Source organism: Felis catus, chromosome A2, assembly GCF_018350175.1.
Source record: "Felis catus isolate Fca126 chromosome A2, F.catus_Fca126_mat1.0, whole genome shotgun sequence".
Lineage (NCBI taxonomy): Eukaryota > Metazoa > Chordata > Mammalia > Carnivora > Felidae > Felis > Felis catus.
Genome location: NC_058369.1, coordinates 21,109,306 through 21,131,170, shown reverse-complemented (window position 1 = coordinate 21,131,170; position 21,865 = coordinate 21,109,306). Strand labels below are relative to the sequence as shown.

Here is a 21,865-nt window from a genome sequence, read left to right as displayed (position 1 = left end):
TAAAAGCAGCCTGGAGGCCCCGCCAGTTCACCCCCACAGGAACCCGCCAGGATTTCCTTCTGCTATCAGCAGCCTGCAGGCGGAAGGGAAGGTGCTGGCCGCTGACCCCTGCATGGTCAGCCTGGGCCCTGTTTGGGGCTTCCTGGCCTGGGACCCTCCTCTTGGTATCACTGCCCCCAAGCCCACCAGCAGCCACAAGCCTGGGGCTTATCAGAGGGTGTGAAGCAAATTCCGATGTAAACAACCGTCCAGCCCCTGTCTGCAAGCCCAGGCTGTATCATTCATAGGCTCTGGGGGTGGGGGGCTCTGGCGGTTGTGGGTAGGGCAGCCCCTGAATCAGGTCTGCCTGTCTTGACCTTGCCAACTGCTGAGAGCAGGTGCGGGGCCCGTGCTAAGCAGACAGCGCATCAGACCCTTCTTTGGCTCACCTGCCCCAGCCACACCCTCCACCTTGTTCTTGCACCCTCCTCCTCTTCCCAAGGAGCCTCCTGGCTTCCCACTGCACCCCAAACCCCTCTACCAGCCCCTGAGCTTGCCTGCTCTGCCATGAGCCTCTCCACTTCCTAACCTGCTGCTGTTCCCCCAGATCCTTTCACAGGGACTCACCCCAAGGCCAGCCTCAGGTCAAGCAAGGGTCACCAGCTACCATCACCTCCTAGCACTTGCCACCAGCTGACACTTTATTTCATTTATTCTCTGTCCTCTGATGGAATGTCAGCTATGGGAAAGCACGGATGGTGTCTGGCTGTTTCTCACGGTTGATGCTTAGTACAGATTTGTGGAGTGAATGAAGGCAGGCAGGCAGGTACCTTTATCATCCCTGTTACTGGTGGGGAAAGTAGACTCAGTGCTGGGGCACTTGTCTAAGGTTGCTTGGCTAATCAGTATTAAGGTCCCATTCTCAACGCTTAAGGTCTGTTGCCTGCAGGGCCCCATGCACTACACAGCGCAGCCCCTTGCCAGTAGATTCTGTCCTCACGGACTCAGGCAAGGGCTGACTATCATGCTGGTCCATGGGGCCTGGGAACAGTAGCCCAGGTGGTGAGGCCTGTGTATGCCAGGCCTGGGCATGATGAACCCTGCCTCTGGTTGGCACCATCCCTGTTTACACACAACAGATAGAGGCTGGTAGCCACGTAAATGTCTTCAATAAAAGCCTGGTAGGGAGAGAAGCCTTGTCACCTGACTCCTCCTCCTCCTCCTCCTCCTTCTCCTCCTCCTAAGCAGGCCTCTCTCCCCTCACTGGCTGGAGGAGCCATCGACTGGGCTAGCTTTTGAAATCTGGCTGGGGAGGTTGTGAGTGGAGAGACCTTCCCAAATGTGGCTCCCCCCGCCCCGCAGCCCCGGGCAGCCTTCCTGAGGGTGACGAGTGCTGCAGACCCTCCTGAAGAACAGGAGTTGTAGGCTGGAAGCTGGGCTGATCACCCTCCACTCACCTCTTCTCCAGTCCTGCCTGACCCAAATGGCCCCAGGGCCTTGGGAACTGAGACTCCTCACTCTCCAGGGCCCCACTCTGGGGGTAGGAATGGGGTGAGAAAGGGTGAGACATGGGACTGGCTCCCAAAGACATCCCAGGTCCTTGTCTGGCAGGGCTCCCTGAGGCAACCCCCACTTCTCTGAGAACAGGAACATCCTATCCACCACCTGGCGCCACCTCCCACAGGCCATCTTCCTGCCAGCGCTCCCGGTGAGACCACCCAGGCCCCAGCCTACACAATCCCAGACTCCAGGCCTTACCCTCACAACAGACTGCAGCTTCAGCTGGGGCCGGGCCAGGTGTGACATCCCAGACCTGCAGGAAGCAGAAAGCCAGTGAGCCCATGTACCAGGTGTGTCCTGAGGCTCAGGGTCTAACCCCAGCTCAGCACGGCCCGATCCCAAGGGTCCCCTGACACCTCCCCTGTGCCGGCACTCCCCTGCCAGCACCACCCTGGAAGAGCAGCTCCTTTGCCCTCCGAGCCCTTCTCCCTCCCCCGCTTTCTCCTTGCCCCCCGTAGCTCACCTTCCTGCTTCTCTAGGGTACCCTCTTCCTCATGCCAGCCCTGCCCTGGTCCAGTGCCCTGCTGGGACCCCAGTGCCCCTTGAAATAAAAGACCCAGACTGTGTCAAACTCTGCTTTATTGGAGTAGAGAAAACAGGCAACAGGAATCACACTCGGTGCTGGTAGCTCTAGGTCCCCTGTCCCCATCCCTCTCAGCCCAAGGCCTGGGGACTCCTGCCCCCATGGGGCTTTCCCACTTGTCTGGACCAGCAGAGGCCTCCACTTTGGAAAACTGCACGGGGCGGGAGCTTCCGACATGTATTTTGCTACCAGCTTCACGATTAGCAGCAAACAGCACAATGACAGCACGTGACTGGACATTTCAGGAAAGGACACAAAGAAGAATAAATCGGACCCATGGTGCCACATGTTAATAACAGTCCCACGACAGAAGACACGACACTAGAATGCTGGCCACACCGCACCAGGGCAGGCAACAGACCACAGGAGGCTGGCGGCACATGGAGGTCCTGGAGGGTGCCGGCGCTTTCACTCCCAGTACTGGAAAGAAGTAACTGAACACCTATGTTCACATTCTCTGGACAGTCAAATGAAGGTACCCAAAAGGGAGGAAAAAACGCTTTAAAAATGACAAAGAGAGCCTGCTTCCCGCCCTGAGTGGATGCCAGGGTGGGCATGGCAGGCAGCAGGGGCCAGCTGTGGTCCGGGCTAGCCAGTGAGCTCGACGGGCAGCTCACGGCCACACAGGGCCTCCCACTGGCGAGCCAGCAGCGAGATGAGCTTCTCGCGGCTCTCAGCGCTGGGGACAAACACCTGCCACTGGACCTCACGGCCCTGGCTGCTGCTGGCAGGGCCGTCTGCTACTTCCCCGAAGTGGTCCGGGGTGACGTTGCCCATGAGGTCACGGCCCTGCACATCGTCAAAGATGAGGGTGAGGGCCTGTGGGTAGGTCTGGTAGCCCATGAGCACGCGGTCCAGGTCTCGGACACGGCGGCCGTCGTCCAGCCGGTACCGGTCTCTCTGTGGCGGCTCTTTGGCGAACTCAGGCAATGGGTAGTGGACAAAGTCCTCGTCCAGGAGAAAGATCTCAGCACTGGTGAGCAGGAGCGTTTTGGGGCGCAGCATGCCCCTGCAGCGCCCAGGGGGCGGTGTGCCCACCTGGAACGCCTGCACATACAGCAGGATGCTGAGGGCTGGCGCCTTCTCTGGGTCAGCCATCTTCTGGGCCACAGTGAAAGTCAGGTCCCCAATCTCCTCCTCACTGGGGTAGGTGAATTTGACGCGGCTCGAGTGGATCAGCTCGTAGTTTTCCATCTTCCCTGCAGAGAGAGATGGCCACCGGGGCTAGAGCCTGGAACTTGCCTGCTGTGGGGCCCGGAGTACCAGCAAACCCACGCCACACAGAATGGCGGCATAAGGGGCTGTCAGAAGCGGGGGAGTGCTCCAGGCTCCCACGCTTGGGAAGGACACCCACGGGCCAGCAGCTCAAAGCGGAGCAGACGCTTGAGATGCATGTGCCGAGTGGCTGAGGGTTTGCTGGGATAGAGGCTCTGCAGTGAAAAAGCTCATGTGAAACCCTAGCTGGCTAAGCAGGAAAGACAAAAAGTGAGAAGGCAGAAGGGGTTCTGGGCACAGACAGGTGCTCTGGGGTCTGTTGCAGCCCTTGGGGTCAGGGAGGAGGTCGGTGACATCGGCCCAGGTGGCCTGTCTGCAGCCTGAGCCAAGTGGGGGGTACCTGTGGTCTTGTTCCCAAACTCAGAGTAGAAGTCCTTATCAACAGGTTCAGGGGAGGGTGTGCGCTCTAGGGAGGAGAGCACGGCCATGAGGTGCTGGAGGAAGCAGTGTGTCAGGTAGCTGTCCCGTGTCAAGCATGTAACCACCTGCACCGGAGAGGAGCCTGCAGGAGAAGGGGCCGGTCACGGTTGCAAGCCGCCACCCCTGGGCTCTGTCCCTGCCCCCCGAGACCACAGAGCCATGAGGGCCCACGTGGGAAAGCATCACGAGGCCTGGAGAGATAGCTATTTCTCAGGCCGGAAGGGCTGTGACATTTTTCTGGAAGGGGATGCAGAGGCATTAGGGAAAAAGCTTAGCTTTCTCTCTTCAGGAAGTGTGAGTCAGAAACATCCTGCCCGTGAGCCCTGGGCCCACTCTGCCTGCCCGTCAGCCACTTGGTTGCCTTGGTCCCCGCCTCGCGCTTGAGCCCTGGGGGGTTCTGCACGCTCAGCAGTTCCTGAAGCCGCTTCCTCCCACTCCGGTGAACGGACTTGGGAGCAGAGATAACCCAGCCTGCGATAACGCACCCACATGGGGAAGGTGGAAGCCCACTGGTGACGCTGGCCTTCACCCAAAATAGGAAAAAGCATAGCAGTCACTCACCCGTCAGCCGGAAATACTGGTCGAAAAGTCCAACGTTGACTGCCTGCAAGTCGCTAAGCTTTAAAACAAAGCACTGGGAGATGTGGAAGGGACTGTTGTTGTAGTCCGTGTTCTTCTGATGCCAGAAATCTATGATGGAAATACAGGAACCAAGCGTGGGGCTGACTGTGCCAGGGGAGCCCAAGGGTCCCAGGTGTACAGCTGTGCCCAGCAGGAAGGGGTGCCCCTGGCCAGCCTGGTCTGCTGAGGCCTGGCAAGGAGCCACTGCTACCTCTTATGCACACGACGCCTCAGGGGCAACGTCTTGCCTGGCTCAGCAGAGTCACGAGGAGCCCTGTAATAGGCCGCTAGCTAAGGCTCCCACCGAGGCCCCACAGGACAGAGGCTGCCCAAGCCCTCCTCGTCACTGCCAGTTCCTGGGTACTCACTGGGCCCGGACTCAAGCCCTGGCCTCTGGTCTCTTGTGACAGCTCCAGGAAAGAGCGTGGTTATCAACCCCCTTCCTCAGACAAGGGACGCTCTGCCCAGCCCTGCTGAATCGCTGCTGCCTGAAGCCACACAGCTAGCTACAGAGACAGAGCCCAGCCTGTCTCCTCAGGCACTGCTCTGAGCTCCTGGGTGCCAGCAGGCCCTGGTGCCTACCCTGTAGTGGCTCTGAGAAGTAGCGGCGGAGGCCATCGTGCAGCACGAAGTACACAGCCTTGGTGGAGAGCAGCACGCAGGCGGTCACCTCCAGCCCCGGGGTCTGGTAGAACACCACTGAGCACCACATGAGGTGCCTCAGCTCCTCGTTTTCAACCTGGATACAGAAAGGCCGGGTCTGGGCCTGCAGCAGAGCAGGGCCGGGGCACACAACTCTCTTCTAGGCTGTACCTGAAAACAGCTCTGGGCAGGGCAACCCCCCATCAGCCCCACTGCTCTGGTGACCTGCACATACCGGTGACATGCCCACAATCCCAGACGGGGAGACACCAGACCCTCATTGCATCTTGTCAATGCATTTATAAACTTGGAAGCAGAGAAGAATTCAAGGGTGGGAGATGGATGTGGGGCGGGGTGTGCCTGGGGCCCAAGGCTAGGGGTGGCCCCAGGGTGAGGTGGTGACAGGAAAAACAACTGACCAGGGAGAGCAGCCCAGGACCTCCCTCCCCAGGTCCTCAAAGCTGTGACCAGCTAAAGCTAGGGAGGAAAGCCAGCACAGAAGTCCAAGAGCCTGCAGCTGACCCCAAGCCAAGCCCTGCCACAGCTCCCAGGACCAACTGTACCACCTTTCTCCACATGAGCACCAGTCAGCGAGCCCGGCTCTGGGGCCACTACCTCGGCAATGCTGCTGTGAAAGAGCTCGATGATGGCGCTCCCCTGCAGGCTAGCGATGTGACGGAGCGACGGGCAGGCGGGCAGGTGGGACGGGATCTGATTCTCCTCGGAAGTGGACCGGATCAGCTGCTCGCTTGGGTACTGAGCAGGGGCCTCCGCTGGTACCAGAGGCTCTGCTGGGGCCGGGGCAGCTGGGGTCGGGGCTGGGGTCTCCACTGGGGACTCCTCTGAGCCCGAGGCCTCTGCTGGGACCGCAGCTGGAAGCGAGGCCTCCACTGGACCTGGGGTCTTCGCAGGGTCTGAGGCCTCTGCCGGGGACGGAGCTGGGACCTCCACCGAGGCTAGGGCCAAAGCTGGCGCCTCCACCGGGTCCGGGGCTGGAGCCTCCACCGGGACCTCCTGGGAACGCTGGTCATTGCTGCATCCCCCAGTCCCCAAGAAACACTGTGTTAACATAGGGACCCCAGGCGGAGGGTCACATCACACACAAAACCTCATGTCCACCAAGTGCCACATCTGAAGTCACCTGGAGATGTCTGGGTTCCCTACAGGAAGACAGAACAAAGGGAAAGTGCCAGGCCCTTTCTCTTAGAAGGGAGATGGGTAGACAGGAGAAAGACAGACCATCTGGTACCCTAGGGCTGGGATGGCCAGATATACGTGGCCCAAGGACTAAAAATGCATTTTCAGAAGGTGGTAGAGGTGTCAGAAATGCCGCTCTAGAATCCGTAGAATTCTACGGCCTGGGACCTGAGTGCAAACAGACATTAACAACCAAAACCAAACTGTTCCTCAGTTTGCCTCTGGGTCCTCCTGAAGTAGCCCAGGCTCTCATCCCATCTAGCCATATACACGTGGCCACACTGGGTTTTTGCTGGTCTGTTCTAAGTACAAGACCAAACAATGCTCAGAACCCTTAAAGCTCAGGTTAGGAACGGACCCCTGAGGTTGGGAGGACCCTGCAACTGGCCTACATGCCCCAGGCTGACGGGGTCTTTTGTGCATCATCCTCTCTGTTGGGACAGTCCATCTGTTGAGAGAAATCCCTGGGACCCTGATCTTGCAGAAATCCCTGGGCTGTCTCCTTGTTGTCCTGCAACAGAGATACATCTGCTGGGGAAAAGCAGGGCACCTGTTTTCTGCACGCGGTCCCTACTATGGGCAGGTTTCAGCCAGGCTTGGGGACAGCAGGGAAATGGAGACAAGGTGTCACCACTAGAAGCCGCAGCACAGGGGCAGGGAGGGGAAGACCCTGAAGTGTGTGGAGACATTGAGTGTCTCTCTGGAGGCCACAGGACTTGAGCTGGGCCCAAGAAGGGTACCTGATTCATCCAGAGAGAGGCTGGAAGCCCTTTGGGAACACCGGTTGGGGGACTGGGACTGGAAGCAGGCTGTATGAGCTGCTGGGGTGAGAACAGGGTCTCCACTGCTCATAGAGATGGAAGAGAAAATGAGGGTAGGCTGTATCTCAGAGAATAGGAGGACCAACAGATGAAGGGTTTTCTTGCCCAAGCTGGGGAAGCCCCAGCCTGTATGAAGCCGGGGGGGGGGGGGGGGTGGGCAGGTGTGCCCTCCAGGGCACAAGGTCCCTCTGGAGGCTTGGGTTGGGGTGAACTGAGGATATGATTACGGCTGCCCACAGGCTTCCCTCTAGCCTCAGCCCCAGATGGCCCTGAGGGAAACCCAGGGAGGGAGATGGGGGGAAGTCAGGCTTGGGGACAGAAGCAAAGTGAGGAAGAACAGGACAAAGCTGCCACTACTTCCCTGTCTCCCCTGCCGCAAGAAGGAAAGGAGCTTTCAACGAGGGGACCACCCAGGTCACAAACTCAGACCTTCGCACTTTGCCACTCTTAGCCAACAAGTTCCTCTGGAAGGAATTTACAGAATGGTACACAGAGAAAGAGCCCCTCAGCAGACCAGTTCTCCCGGAGAGGGGTATATGGCTTACCACCAGGGTAAGGCTTGGTACTGGGTGTCAGAGGCAGCCAAGAGCAGTTCTGAGGCTGGTCAGAAGTCAAAGAGGAGCAGAGGAGCCGGGCCCACCCTGGGCCCACTCACGCAGATGCTCAGAGATGTGATTTGGGGCGAACGGTCTCAGAAACGGTCCCCCCCACAACTTTCCCCCAAGAGCCCGTGCTCAGTCTCACCTGGCCCTGCCCTCGGCAGGCTGGCCATCCACGAGGGGCCTCTGGGACGGGGCCCCGGTCGCGGGGCTCTTGGCGATGACCACGGTCTTTAGGTCCTGCAGCGAGGCCCGCAGCTGGTTGTAGATACGCAGGAAGTGGAACTTCTCATGGGGCAGCACAAAGATGGCAGTGACAAAGCGGTAGCCCACGAGCAGCTCGAGCACATGGCCATCTGCGAAGGCACCCCGCGGCTGGGTGCAGCTGCGTGTGGGGTCCAGCAGCACCGTGGATAGTGGCACGCGGCTGAGCTTGAAGCTGTTGCGGTTGCGACAGTTGTGGGTGCCGCGGTTGGGCATGGGGTTGAAGTCGGCCTTGATGACGTTGAGGTGCTGGGGCGTGAGCAGCAGCCAGTAGGGGATGGCAGCCGATTTGACGGCCTCGGAGGGTGCGCAGCAGGAGCGCCGCACAGCTGAGCAGAGCGTGCAGCTGGCCCACTCGATGTTGCCCGAGTAGTCCCCGGCGGCCGTCTGTACCATGCGCTTGTCGCTGTAGACCAGGTAGACGGGGAAGCAGCCCTGGCTGTGCTCCTGGCCGCCACCCGCCACCTTGTAGAAGGTGAGCAGCTGGCGGAGGAACTCCTGCAGGCTGGTGTGGCTGCCATAGAGCACGGGGCTGCACAGCATGGCCATGTGCTGTGGGGCGAAGCACGAGCGCAGGTCAGCATGGAACTCGTGCAGGTTGGTGGCATCCGAGATGATGAACAGCGTGTTCTCGCTGTGCCGCACCTTGAGCACCAGGCAGAGCTCCGGCATGAGGAAGCCGAACTCTGTGAGATCACCGTGGGGGAAGCAGAAGACGAAGCGCAGGGACGAGAGGATATGCTGGCTGCTGCCCCGCGACTCCTGGTGTGGGATCTCGAAGACGGCGATGCCAAAATCGGTGAGCACAAGGCAGGCGGCGAACTGGCGGATGCTGCCCTGCACGTGGATCAGGAAGCACCAGAGCACCTTGAGGATGCGGATGTGCTCCAGCAGAAAGTCCTCGTCTGCACCTAGGGCCCACTCCAGAGCCAGGCGCTCCTCCTCGCCCTCCTCCTCCTCCTCCTCCTCCTCCTCTTCCTCCCCCTGGCCACCTTCTTCCTCTTCCTCCACATCCGGGGGCCCCATTTCAAAGTAGCGGTTCTCAGCAACATCCTCCTCATCGTCCTCATCCTCGCCCTGCTCGCCCTGGCCCTCCTCCCGCTGGTTGGCAGCCTCAATCCAGGCAGGCAGCTGTCGCTCAATGGCCTGCCGGATGAGTGTGCTCAGGCGCTGGATGAAGTCCTGGTTGGTGGCCGTGTAGCCAATACAGGTGAAGGGCAGGAAGATGATCTGGCCGGACCCAGGCACCACCTGGACCTCTGGCTCTGCATGCTCCAGGCTGTGTGGGGAGAGGCCAGGTAAACGGTATGTTGTGCTGGGCCATCCCTACCACCCACACACACAACCTTCTGCTGCACCCTGGCCTCAAGGGTCTCCCAAGCCTTCTAAACAGCTGAACCTGTCCCGAGCCCACAATAAGCGTCCCAGTGGGGAGCCAAGGTGCTAGAAGGCTGGGACTGCCAGTTCAGTGACAGCCCATACTCCCAGGACTCGGCCCACAGGCACCAGCACTGTCCTACCCACACCACGCAGGATCCCCCAACAGAAGCACCACAAAGACTTCTCGGTCATTCAGACGCTGGCCGTGAGCCCCAAAGACGAGAGCTAAAGGGCCTGAAGTCACTGGTTGACAACAGTTCCCTTCAGGGGCACCCAGGAGCCTCTGGGATGGGAGTCAGGCAGTAAGCTAGGTGGGTCTTTGGACTTTCCACATTTAAATTCTAGCTCCTCTTGGCCACTGCTCCCCTTATGCAAAAGCATATAGAGAATCGCATTGGGAAACTTCTATAAAAGGTCAGAAAGTAAACACTTCAGGTTTTGGGGGCCACCCCACCTACATATTCTTTTTTTAACAGTGGCTTAAGAATAGAACAATCATTCTTAGCTCACACAGGCTGTAAAAAATAAAATAGGCTGTGGACCAGATCGTCCTTAACCTGCTGACCCCTAGTATGGGATAACGTGTCAAGCCAACTTCAGGGATTAGCATTTGGAAACAGACCACAGCCCACCTCATTGGTGCTTATTTAAAGGAAGAAACAGTTTTGAAGGACTCCTATGAACAGATCCTTAACAAAATCCAACTGGTTCCCACTAGCCCACAGCTGGGCACGTGCAGGAGGCCTAGAATGCCTTCTCAACCTCTTCCTTACCTCACACCACCAACAGCTCCTGGCACGTCCCGTAAATCATCAGAAGGTGCCTGACAGAGAAGGACACGAAGTGAGCCCCCTACTTGCCACAGCCATTCCCTGGCATTTACTGGGTGCCTGACCCTGAGCCAGGCACCCCCTGCCCCTCACCATCCCGCTTCCCTCGGGGATGGATTCTGGGGCCCAGAAAGGCAGAGACTCATCCAGTTACCCGACCAGTGTACAGCAGGGCTGAGATCCCTGCCCATGTGTCTGACCCCAGCCCACGCCCCCATACCACAACTCAGCATGCGCCTCTAGGTCTGGCATCTAAGTGCTCCTCATGCCACCCGAGAGGCTCCACATGGTCAGTCTACCAATCTGGCAACTGGCCAGGAGAGGACTCGATGAAAAGAGGCTAGGCAGCACCTGGCACGGCACTCCCAATGGTCTCTGGGCAGTGTGGAGGACCGAAGGCCCAGGACCTCCTATTGTGTGACCCTGGGGAGAGTGACGGGAAGAGTGCCAAGAAGTGTGGGGACAGAGCGAGGACCCCACAGACTGCCCAGGGTCACAGGACCATGACTCTGGACTGCTGAACACAGCTGGGGTTGGATGGAGGCCCAGGTACCAAGCACACTCCCCACACACGAGACTATCACATCACACTGGCCGTCCTCCTCTCTTCCCAGGACTCAGGGAGAAGTTCCAGAACCCTCAGCTATAGCCACAGAGGAGGTGCTGGAGTCACAGTGTGTCCCAGACTGCTAGGATAACAGGCAGGAGCAGGCAGAATAGCCCAGGACACCAGGCAACAGGGGAGAGGGAAGCTCTTCCTGATGGGTGTAGGACCCAAACAATCCCCACTTAGGGCCTTCTGAACTGCCTTTCGCAGGAGAGTCCACTCACAGGGGCTAAGGACCAACTGGCTTTGTCCCCCAGGACATAGTGAGAGAGAACTGCCTGTTCCTATTAGCCCTGAGAGACAGACGGACAGACAGACGACAGACAGGGAATATAAACCGTTCATCATAAAGCACAGTGGACCAAGCAGAGACAGCATCTGCCCCAACTCCAGCCAGACCACCTCCTACTTCCAGCCAAGGCACATCCTACTTCCGGACAGCCCCAGGCAGAAGAGGTGGTCCACAGAGATAACCAAGCCCTGGCAGCAGGAGGAGGGTGTTACCTGTCCTGCAGGGATGGACTCTAAGGAATCAGAGCATCCCCGGGCAATGGGCCGGTCTTCAGGAGTCAGACTGTCGGTGGATGAGAGGCTGCTGGCCAGGGCCTCCTCTTGCACGAACATGATTCCTGGAGAGACCAGGGGCAGGCGGGCAGGGCAGGCAGGGAAAGTAGCCATTCAACACACAGGGCTGGGCCCTCAGGCTATCGGCATTGACTGGGGCCTTTTCAGACCCCCTACCCCAGCCGCATGGATCACAGAAGAAAACATTAAAAATGGAAATCTTTAAAAAAACTCTAAGAAAGAACAAATGACTGTTTATCTAACCTCAGGGCAGGGACAGACTTTCTAAACCTAAACCCAAAGGAAAAAATTGATACATGTGTGACTATGTAACAACCAAACTTCTGTAAGAAAACTAAGATATAACAAAGTGAAATGAAATGAGAAAAAAGTACTTGCAGTACTTGATAAAGGTGTGTGTCTTTAATCTATAAAAGGCTCTTCCAGATCAAAAATGGGAGGGGAAAGCTGGAAACCCCGTTAGGAGACCACAGGATGAAGAGACATCCCACAAAGGAATGGCCGCCAGAAAGAACGCAGGAAGCGATGCACCCTCTCACAGGGAACCACAGAAGGGCAAGCTGGAACACGACCTCTGTTTCGCCTCACGTTGGCAAGAGTCTGACTGACTGCATGGCCTGGATTTGGCCTAACTGGGCAGAGGTGGGCAGTGGGGCATGAGCTGGCCTGCCCGCTGGGAGAGCAGTTTGGCAGTATGTCCGTCAAGAGCCTGAAACGTGTTCACTCCTAGAGCCTCTTTCTAGGGAAATGACTGAAGTTGGCCCCATCCCCCCCAGTAACATGACATCTCCGCTGAGCTTCACAGACACATAAGGGCTCAGATCCCCTCATTCGACCAGGCCTTCTTCCAGGCTGTTTTCTTCCGTGGCTGGCAAGGACAATCCGTGCTTGGCACCCATGGCCTGTTTTCCACAGGACACCCCCCACTGACCCTCCCTTAGGCTACCTCCACATGGACAGCAAACTGACTCATGCACCCCAGAAACACACAGCGCTCTTAAAACCCTGCTGAGGCTGTTTTATGAACACAGCATGTCCAGGCCTGTTCCTTCACTCCGAACGTCTTCTACATTGGAGGAGGATAAAGACTCTTTAAAACATTTTCCTAAATGCAGCTGGTGAGGACAATACTGAGCACCGACCCCAGTTTTGCAGAGGTTTGGAGGAGCTTAGGGCTTGCCTCCACAGCCTGGCTCTGCCACTAGTCACCATGGTTCGATGAAATGATTGAGCTCCAGAGGTCACGGACCCTCGTCCAGCTCAGCTGCCCCCCAGGGACAGGACAACTCATGCCGCCCAGGTCGTTGCCCATGAGCTAGCCAGGCCAGCAGCCCAAACCCAGACACCCCCCAAAAGCAAAGCAGCAGGCGCTATGCAGGCAGGAAGGCAGCAGCACACAGCCATGCATGAAGCACACTGTTCTCTCCTGGAGTCCACCCCTCCCCTCCCTCACTCGCTCGCTCAGATTCTGCCATCCTCTGAGGTTCACCTCACATACTAACCTCCACTGCAAAGCCCTCTGCTCTAGACATGGCTCTCCCTTCTACAAGTGCCCCCACATCGTTCTCCCCTGTTCTCCCTTGGGTACACAAGCTCACCTCCCCAAGAGACTCCACATTCCTCAGGGGCACTGTCCTGGTCATCTGGAAACCTCTGATAAGGATGCAGGGAAGGGAAGCCCTTACTGACCATTTCTGGTGAGCCAGGAGCAGTGTTAAGCGCTCCCCCAGCATTAGCTCATGCGCACCTCTCGTTATTTACCACAGTTCATCAAATCTAAGATGCGTGGGTGGGGCGCCATCTTGGTCTTAGCAGGTGTCCACGGAAGGCTTTCACACGACTCCATCACGAATACCAGCTGGCTGACAGCGACTATGAGACGCCACTGATTGAAAGACGCATCTCAATTTCAGACAAGTCACAAGGTGGAAACGGGTGCATCTTAGAATCGATGAAGTAGGGTGTATCCACTTTACAGTTGAGAAAACAGAACTTCAGAGAGGATGCAAGTTGCTTGAAGGAACACGGCCAGGGAAGCCGGGATGCAAACTGAGCCGACTGCCTCCCAGGTGCCTGCTCCTAACCACTTCTCTACAGACCTGGCTGAAGAATCAACTCTGGCATTTCACACGTCAGCCCCTACTGGTCCCAATCCTCCATGGCTCCAACAAGCTGGCTAACAGCTCCTGAGATAACCAGAGGCCTGGTGTTAACTGGAGAGCACCCAGTTTATTCACAAGTATATTCACCTCTACAGGTGGCAGCAGGCTGGGAGCATAACTGCTCCCTTAGGGGAAAACCCCGACCCGTCCAGGCAAGACCCTAGACGGGCAGCGCATAGCTGAACACAAACATTTCTCCACCTTAGTGAGAAAAAACGTTTTCTTGCCACTACCCACCCACACCCTGTTTGGAACTGAGGAAATGTGGACAGGGACAGTCTTTCTGCTTCCTTCCTGGACCATGGACTGTACAAACAAGTGGTCAGGAAGGGTCACTCAGAGGATGAGACGAGCGGCATCAGATTGCCTAGATGGGGCCCGAATTCTGTGGTTTCTCACAAAAAGGAAAGAGATGTGCACACAAAGACATCCACTGCAGTTTTATTTATAAGAGGTGCAAATCTGGAGACAACATCTAAATGTCCGGTAGCTGGGAAAGGGGGAGCAGACTACAGCGAGCCACCCTGTGGCATGTCCCCAGGGTGGGGCAGTGGGGGAAGGGTTGCCTGCAGCTGTGGCTCTGGGGGCAGACACCTCACATCCCCCTGCCCACAGTCTGCACTTTACTATCTGGTTCTCTGCTCACTTGTTCATTCACACACTCACTCGTTTGTCGATTTAACATACTGACCGAGAACCGGCTGGTTCCCAGCCTCAAGGACCAGTTGTGTCTCCCTGCCCCCAAAAAGCCTAGTCACACGGCTCGGCTCCTCTGCAGGCCAGCAGGCCAGCCGGTGCTGTGACACGGCAGCTTGAGGCAGCAGTCCCCAAGAGGGCCCTGGCCCAGTGGCAGGGAAGGAGGCAGGAAAGCTTCTTCACTGGGATACAAACCCCCCTTCCCTTTCAGGTAAAAAAATAAAACCAAAATTTCTCAGTCAAGGGTGTTACAAAAGCAGACTGACAATCACTCTGGCCCCTAACACCACCACTCCATTCTCCTGAACTCTCTCCCCTAATCTCACGGTCATGACCTTGGTGTGCTGCCCTGCCATGGGCTTTCTGATTTAACTCGAGCACTTCCCCTTTCTTCTGACCCAGGTCCCCTCTCTCTGATGTCATGGTGGCAGAGCATTTTGTGCCACAGCTCAATCTCCCTTGCATCCTCTGACACTTGTCACATCCCATGTTTTGCTGGCGTAAATTTTCGCCTCCCCCCTTCCCCATTAACTTAACCCGCTAAGATAAAATCCCCACCAGCGGGGTTACCAGGTCAAGGGGTGGGAACGTTTTTCTGGCTCTTGAAACATAGGGTCAAACTGTTTTCCCAAGACCTCACACCAAGTTCTGCGTCTCCAGGAGCCCGGGCGGGCGGCGTTCTTTCCTGCGTGTCCCGAGCCTTGGCTCCACTCGGGACGGCACACCCTCCCCTCTTCCGTGGGGGCCGGGCCAGCAGACACTCCCATGGGACCTGCTTCACTCACTCATCTCCGAGGATGCCTGGGTTCAGAGGTGAAAGCCCTTTGAAAACGCTAAGACAGTGGGCGGGTGAAGGGAACTGGTCTTCCATGGGTCCACAGACAGCCCATGTTGGCCCCACACACGCAGTGTTTGGGGGCTGAATCACACCGTGAGAACCACAGAGGTGAGGAAACAATAAAAGAAAGTTCCCTACACAGGGGCCGGGGTGCCCGATTCCAGAAAGTCACTGGGCCCGGCTTCCTGTTAACAAGGAACCAATCTGCCCGCAATGCCTATCAGGAATTAGGGTCCTTATGAGCAGCCGCCCCGAGCCTGTTCAAAGGGCAGCCCCCTGGCCCCATCAGAAACCCATGGGATTCTACAGGAACTGCGATGTGGGCGTTCAGACCAACCGGGGGGTACTAGCTAAGCAAACAACTGAACTCAGGCTGGCACCCCCCCCCCGACTCTGTGCCACCCCAAGAGGTGCTAGCCTGTAGATAGCACCATGCCCTCCCTGTGTCTGAACCCTGCAGGGAGCAGGTGCCGGCATCAGCCCCAACCCCAGCCAGGAGGCCCAAGCAGGACCTGTGTGACTCTGCCAGGTGGAAAGACACATATACAATTACCTTGATTGGAGAGGATGGGCTGGGGCAGGGAGGCAGAGGTGGGAGCCACGCTGGGAGGGGAGCCACTGGGCCGGACACAGGAGGCAGCTGAGAGCCGGGAATCCTCACCGATCTGAGGAGGAGTGCTCAAGTCAGCCCGGGAGAGGAGAGAAAGATCAGAAAGCACAGAACCCGGCATAGTCAGTGGGGAGGAGAGAGGAACTCCCAGCTCTCACAAGCGTGGTGATGGTGCAGGCGGTCCGGCCTAGTCCGCAGCAACCCGATGTGGCAGGTGCTGCCACCACCCTCCTTGCACAGGTGAGGAGAGGGGGTGTGGCTTGCCCAAGGTCAAGCAGCTAGGACATGGAGAGGCACAGCTGAGATGCAGTGGACCTGAGCACTCTACAGCCTGGTTCCACAGTGAGCCAGCTCCTTCCTCAGCTGGCTCTTCACCATCACTCCTGTCACCTCCCACATAAAGACCCACCTTCTTCTCTGGGTTGTTCAACTTTGACTTGACCTCCTTGGCTTTCTGAATTGCTTTTAGCACTTCCACGGTGTCCAGCTCCTTCTCTGTGGTTGCCGTGTTGTCCAGACAGACCTACAGAGGTCAGAGAATGGAGTCAGCATAGGGGCTGAGGGGGGCAGAGTGGCAGGGGCCCTGCTGAGGTGTGGGCCAGGTCCCAATAGGACACAGGAGGCCAAGGGAGGCTCTGCCCCCTGGCAGGTGAGCCCTTCGCCACCCATGGAAATGACCTGGGAGCTCCCACACCACCTCGTCCATTTCTTGGAGTCCCTCTCTGAGAAGAGGAGGGTGCAGGATCCACTGTGAAGACCTCTTGGGTGGTTGGGCGTGGGGGCAGCGACCTGAACCAAGCCCCCAGTTATGGCAAAACTCAGATCAGTGAAGAGCAAGGGGAGGGCTGCTGGGCGGGGGAACAGGCAGAAGAGCAAGGACCCCCACCCGCCAATAGAGGAGGACACTGTGGCTGGCAAACAGTGAGGGGTGGCAGTGTGCTCGAATGAAGGATGGTCCCAAGGACCTGCGGGAGGAGCTGACGCCACACCATGCAGCCTGGGAGGGTAGGAGGAGGACATCCTGTGAACATGGTCTTGGTGACGGTGCGAAGAAAGGGGCACCGGGCTGAAAAGAGATGAGGAGGGTGGTGGGGGAAGGATGAAGACACCCAGGTATCTTCTGGCCCGGGATTTGGGGAGAAGGGGGCGGGGCCTGCTTGAGGCCGGAAAGACGGGTGAATCCGGCTAAGGATCTGTCCAGTTGGCATGGTGGCAGGTGGCCAGATTACACTCAGCAGGCAGCAGACACTGTGCTAGACTATACTGGCAAAGGTGGGCAAACCCTTTATGTTTGTAGCCCACAAAAAACAGTCTGACTTTTTAACAAGTTGAAGACAGTCCTTCCACCCTCACTCTGTGCTTGTTGGTTCACGGGGAGTCTTCCTGGCCTGAAGCTCTGACAGAGAGGACATGAGGGAAGCTAGTGGGAACCACGGCAGCTGACGTCCCCATAGAAGAAGAAAGCCTCTTCCTGAGGAGGCAGCAGAATTCCCAGAACTAAAAGACCCTTAAGGACCAGATGTCATTCCGAAGCAAGCAGGCATAAAACGGTGGACATCACCTCCAGTGCTGCCTGTGAAAAGCCAGACTCCATCCAGACTGTCTCTCTGACAGAGCCGACCTACCCCAGCAGCTTACCTCGGAGGCCCTCTCTCCAAACTGAGCTAGCACCTTGGTCCGGTAGTCAGGAATGATGCTCAGAGGGTTGTTCAGTAGAGCCACGTGCTCCAGACACGGGAGGCTGCCAATGCTCTTGACCTCCTCCATCTGTAAGATACGAGTTCCCTGCCATCATCCCTGTTTTGAATGCTTCACCAACAGGGCAACACGTCTGTCTGATGGCCTCTTGGCAGTGAAAGGCAGCTTCCCGCTCTTCTTTCTTCATTTATTTGTTAAATATTTATTTATTTTTGCAAAAGAGAGAGAGAGGACGAGCAGGGAAGGGGCAGAGAGAGGGAGTCACAGAATCTGAAGCAGGCTCCAGGCTTTGAGCTGTCAGCACAGAGCCCAATGTGGGGCTCGAATCCATGAACCACGAGATTGTGACCTGAGGCGATGTCGGTTGCTTAACCGACTGAGCCACCCAGGTGTGCCCGGCCTCCACTCTTCTTTAAAGTGACAAATACCAAGGCACAGCCATCCCAGAACCCTGAGATCCTTCTGTGCTGTGGCTCACCTGCTCGATCCTGTTGTCACGGAGATCCAGGTTGACCAGGGAATAGAGCTTATGCAGGCCACTCAGACTCTCCAGGAGATTGCCCGCCAGGTTCAGGGTCTTGATGTTCCCCAGTTTGGTGTGAACCCCTTCCAAGGAGGAGAGCTTGTTGTAGGATAGGTCCAGGTGCACGAGGTTGTACAGGTGCTGCAGCAGCATAGAAAACAGGGTACAATGGTTCAAGTCGAGGCTCCCAAGAAAGCAGGCTGCCACTAAAGGTGCAGCAGGCCTTCCACCCTCAAACGCCCACTTCCCTTGGACAGTTATTGGCAAGGGAATCCCCCTGCCCTCATGCACGCACCATGGCCCAGTGGCACCCCCAAAGAGGCATCACGGCCCACAGGGCAGGCGCTGTCCATCGCTGTGATGGAGGCATATCATCTTCACCATGCTTGAGTTATATTTCCATACCTTCTCCCATTCTTTGAAACTAGAGCAACAATCGCCCAGTGCATCACTGAGACCCTAAAGAAACACTAGCAGCCCCTGGGTCTGTAAACCTCTAGTGCACCCAGACATCTTTGGGGTGCCTATGAGAGAAAACCCCAGGATATGGCCAAACTCCCAAGGCTGCATCAGCCTCCTGAACTCTCAGGAGAATGGGACCTTGAGACGCCCACAGGTGGTGGTCCTTAAAAGACATGAATTACCTGCAGGTTGTCCACGACCAGCACTCCATTGTGACTCAGGTCCAGGAACTCAATCTTTGGAATCAGTTTCTTGTGAAACAAAAGAGATACTCGAGGTTACTCTGGGAGGCGGGATCCTAGGTGGCCCTTGCACCTGGTGGGATGCTTCCTCTTGACCACGGATCCCTCAGCTGGACACTTCTGCAGGGCTGCTGATGTGACCCCTTCCAGTGCCCACCCAGCAGCACATCCCAGGAGTACACTGGGCCTCCAGTGTTGAATATGACCCACTGTTTTTATAGGACACTTGGCTTGTAAAAATGACAAATGCAAGGTCCCAGACAGGGAAGGAAGCCCATCCCTCTTCTACAACCCTGCCCAACCCCACCAAAAGGCACAAATACAGGAATTAGTCTCCTAATGCCCAAATATCATCTGGATGTCACTCTTATACAGGCACATGGATTTTTCCACTCTACCCCCTGGGTATAAATTCCTTCACGTACTGTGTTTCTATATCAAATGTGCATGTAATCAGTAGGATTCATTTGGCTCTATCCACTACCTCACCTATTTTAATTAACCCCACTTTGAAATTAACTTTAAAAACTGCAAGCAACGCACAGAGCACTGGATACAGGTTTTCCATGGTCCTTCTAGAAGAGGCCAAGTCAAATACTCAACCTCAGGATTTGATCAGGCCAGAGAAGCCCCTGGTGCCTGCTACTGAGAGCATACCACAGACTCGTCGATGTTGGAGATGCTGTTGTGGCTCAGGTCTAGAGTAGTCAGTGCTTGCCATGTGGGGATGACAGCAGTCACAGGGCCTTCCAGGGTCGTGCCTTCTGGCTCCCACTCATCAAATTCCGAGGCTTCGGGAACAAGGACTTCCTATGTAAGAACATCTGTTGAGCACCACACTTGGCCCTCACGCAACACAATCATTGCAAAATTTCAGGAAGGGCTTCAGCATATTTAGTATGTGGAAGTGAACTTGCATTAAAACGGGCTTCAGTTCATACAGCTTTAAATGATTGCGAAATAACTGAAAAGCTTAGCAACATAACAGCCACTTGGGATATGCTCTGACCCTGCTTCGTTAGCAAATGCTTTTCAAACCCAGAAGAGCCTTATGCTTCGTGGTGATGCCTTTTCTGGCTTAAACCTCAGGAGCTGAAGCTCAGAATTCATGGTGTTTCCAGGCAACTGTGCTTTCCAGACTGGCACTATGGTCCCCACTGAGGATAGTAGGCCCTTTTAGCCATTACTTTGCAGGGTAGCAGCATGGACCAGGGGCACCATCAAAGGGCAGGAAGGCAGGTCTGCCTTGTTTTCCCAGAAGACCTCTCTTCCCTCAATGAATCAATTTGGGCCCTTTGAGCCAGGCAGCAGGGAGTGCCTTGGACAGAGGCCGAATTGCCCCACACCCTTGCTCATTACATAAGCCTCCTATTTCAGCCAGTGGCCTCGAGTCTTCAAACCCAAATCTGGATCATACACTGTAAGTCACAGAAGTAGCCACTATGTTTGTTCTATACCCTGAGATGGACTTTAACACTACTAAGATGCAATCCATAAAATGGTAAATAGAAAAAAAACCCTGACATTCTCAATTTGAGCATTTCTATTGCTCACACACAAATGACAGGGACCAGCATTTCCACGACCTATCTACTTAAAGTCCACTCAGAACAAGATACGAGCAAGTGCTAAGCCAGGGCTTTTTAACCTTGGAGAAACATTTTTATCAATCTAATAAACGTTCTGCCACTTGCCACTGCCCAGCAATGTGTTCACATCCAAAACCAGTGACTTTTGGGGGGCAGGGGAGACCTAGTTCCTTCAACTGCCTTGTTTCACAGCGTTGATCTTTTTTTTTAATGTTTGTTTATTTTGAGAGAGAGAGAGAGAGAGAGATCACAAGTGTTCGAGTGGGGGAGGGGCAGAGAGAGAGGGAGGCACAGAATCCGAAGCAGGATCCAGGCTCTGAGGTATCAGCACAGAGCCCGACGCGGGGCCCCGACCCACGGACCGCAAGATCATGACCTGAGCTGAAGTCAGATGCTTAACTGACTGAGCCACCCAGGCACCGCTAACAGCATTGATTTTTGATGAAGACACAGACTAAAGCATCCCAGGAACTGTCAAGCACCACAAGGACCCGCACGAGTGTGCCGCTGCCCAGGGGATGGTCCAGCATCTGGTGTCTCTGACAGGCAGCAGTGATGCTCACACCCATCCTCAGTGCAGAGGGGACCGTTGTGGAGGACCCTGTCTCTCAGCCAGCACCCCAGGCAGGAAATGGGTGGAGCTTACCTTCATAGAGGTTGCGGAGTAGCGGACGCTCATTGTGGCTAAGGTGGGCTTCGACGCAACTAGCCCCCGTATGTGCCTGGCACCACAGTGACTTATCTGGAACAGAGAACAACTACGTCTCAGAAATGGCATCATTGCTCCATCAGAAGTCTTGGAAAAGGGTGTCTACCACCCACACACAACAGAAGCACAACAATCAATAAACCCAAATCCTAAGAGGCAGGAGGCAACTCTACCCTAAGTCTCTCTTTTTCCCAATTTTTAGTGCTAACTAAACATTCTCCGAAGAATCTAGCGATGTGCACAGTAAACCACGAGCTCGATGTTCCATTTTCTCTGTAAGGGCTGGCTGGGGCTTGGCAGGTGGATGGGAAGTGCAGGCTCTGGAAAGCAGGGCTTGCGAGCAAGGGGCTTCTCTCTGCCCCTTCTGCTTCTGCTCTTTGGTGATGGGCCCTCTTGCTCACCCAGCCCTACTTCACTGGCCTCGGCGGTCCTGCAGCAAGGGAGGGTGGGCCAGAGGCCAGAGCACGTGTGCGAGTACTACCCATACAGAGACTCCGACTCTGGGGCCTCAGCCTGTGCGGGCTAAGGCTAGGAAGGGCCCAGCCCTTCCTCAGCCAGGACTGGTCGAGGCATGCACCACAGGTTCCCATCAAGGGATGTGGGCCTCCAGTTCTCTGAGACTAGCCCGGAATGTGCAGGCAGCATAGTCCAACGGGTAGCAGAGGCTCTGGAGTTAGACTTGGCTGGATTCAGATCCCAGCTTCATTAACTTCGCGGTCCTGGACAAACCTCCTTATTTCCCTAACCCTGTTTCCTCAACTGTAAAATGGGAATGAAAGTACCCATCTCACAGGGCCGTTGGGAAGCTTCCATCAAGAAGTGTACATAAGGGCACAGGGCTGAACGCAAAACCCATGCTTGAGAAGCAGATGCTTTGAAGCATTTTTTAAATTTGTTACTGGGTCCCCTTGCATTAAAAAAATGTTAACAAAATGGCATCGTGAGCCCAGGAGTTTAGTAGGGAGTGATACAA

The 21,865-nt window shown here is 56.2% G+C and overlaps 1 protein-coding gene across 5 annotated transcripts in view; it reads right to left on the bottom strand.

The window, feature by feature from the left end:
• Positions 1-2,101: 2,101 nt before the first annotated feature.
• NISCH (nischarin) overlaps positions 2,102-21,865 on the bottom strand; it is a 35,957-nt gene continuing 16,193 nt past the window's right edge. For 3 of the 5 annotated variants that reach the window (XM_023249494.2, XM_003982305.6, XM_045051083.1), the window contains 15 exons: positions 20,830-20,925; positions 19,252-19,404; positions 18,535-18,603; positions 17,846-18,031; positions 17,308-17,436; positions 16,079-16,192; positions 15,613-15,724; positions 11,283-11,407; positions 10,115-10,164; positions 7,843-9,240; positions 5,696-6,113; positions 5,021-5,177; positions 4,379-4,507; positions 3,738-3,899; positions 2,102-3,321 (listed from right to left, as the gene is read on the bottom strand). In XM_023249494.2, coding sequence (XP_023105262.2) covers positions 2,711-3,321; positions 3,738-3,899; positions 4,379-4,507; positions 5,021-5,177; positions 5,696-6,113; positions 7,843-9,240; positions 10,115-10,164; positions 11,283-11,407; positions 15,613-15,724; positions 16,079-16,192; positions 17,308-17,436; positions 17,846-18,031; positions 18,535-18,603; positions 19,252-19,404; positions 20,830-20,925 — 3,909 coding nt within the window. In that variant the 3' untranslated portion in view covers positions 2,102-2,710. Of the gene's footprint in view, positions 3,322-3,737; positions 3,900-4,378; positions 4,508-5,020; positions 5,178-5,695; positions 6,114-7,842; positions 9,241-10,114; positions 10,165-11,282; positions 11,408-13,950; positions 15,023-15,612; positions 15,725-16,078; positions 16,193-17,307; positions 17,437-17,845; positions 18,032-18,534; positions 18,604-19,251; positions 19,405-20,829; positions 20,926-21,865 lie in introns of those variants that run through there. The other 2 variants (XM_045051076.1, XM_006928851.4) reach the window with 2 other exon arrangements.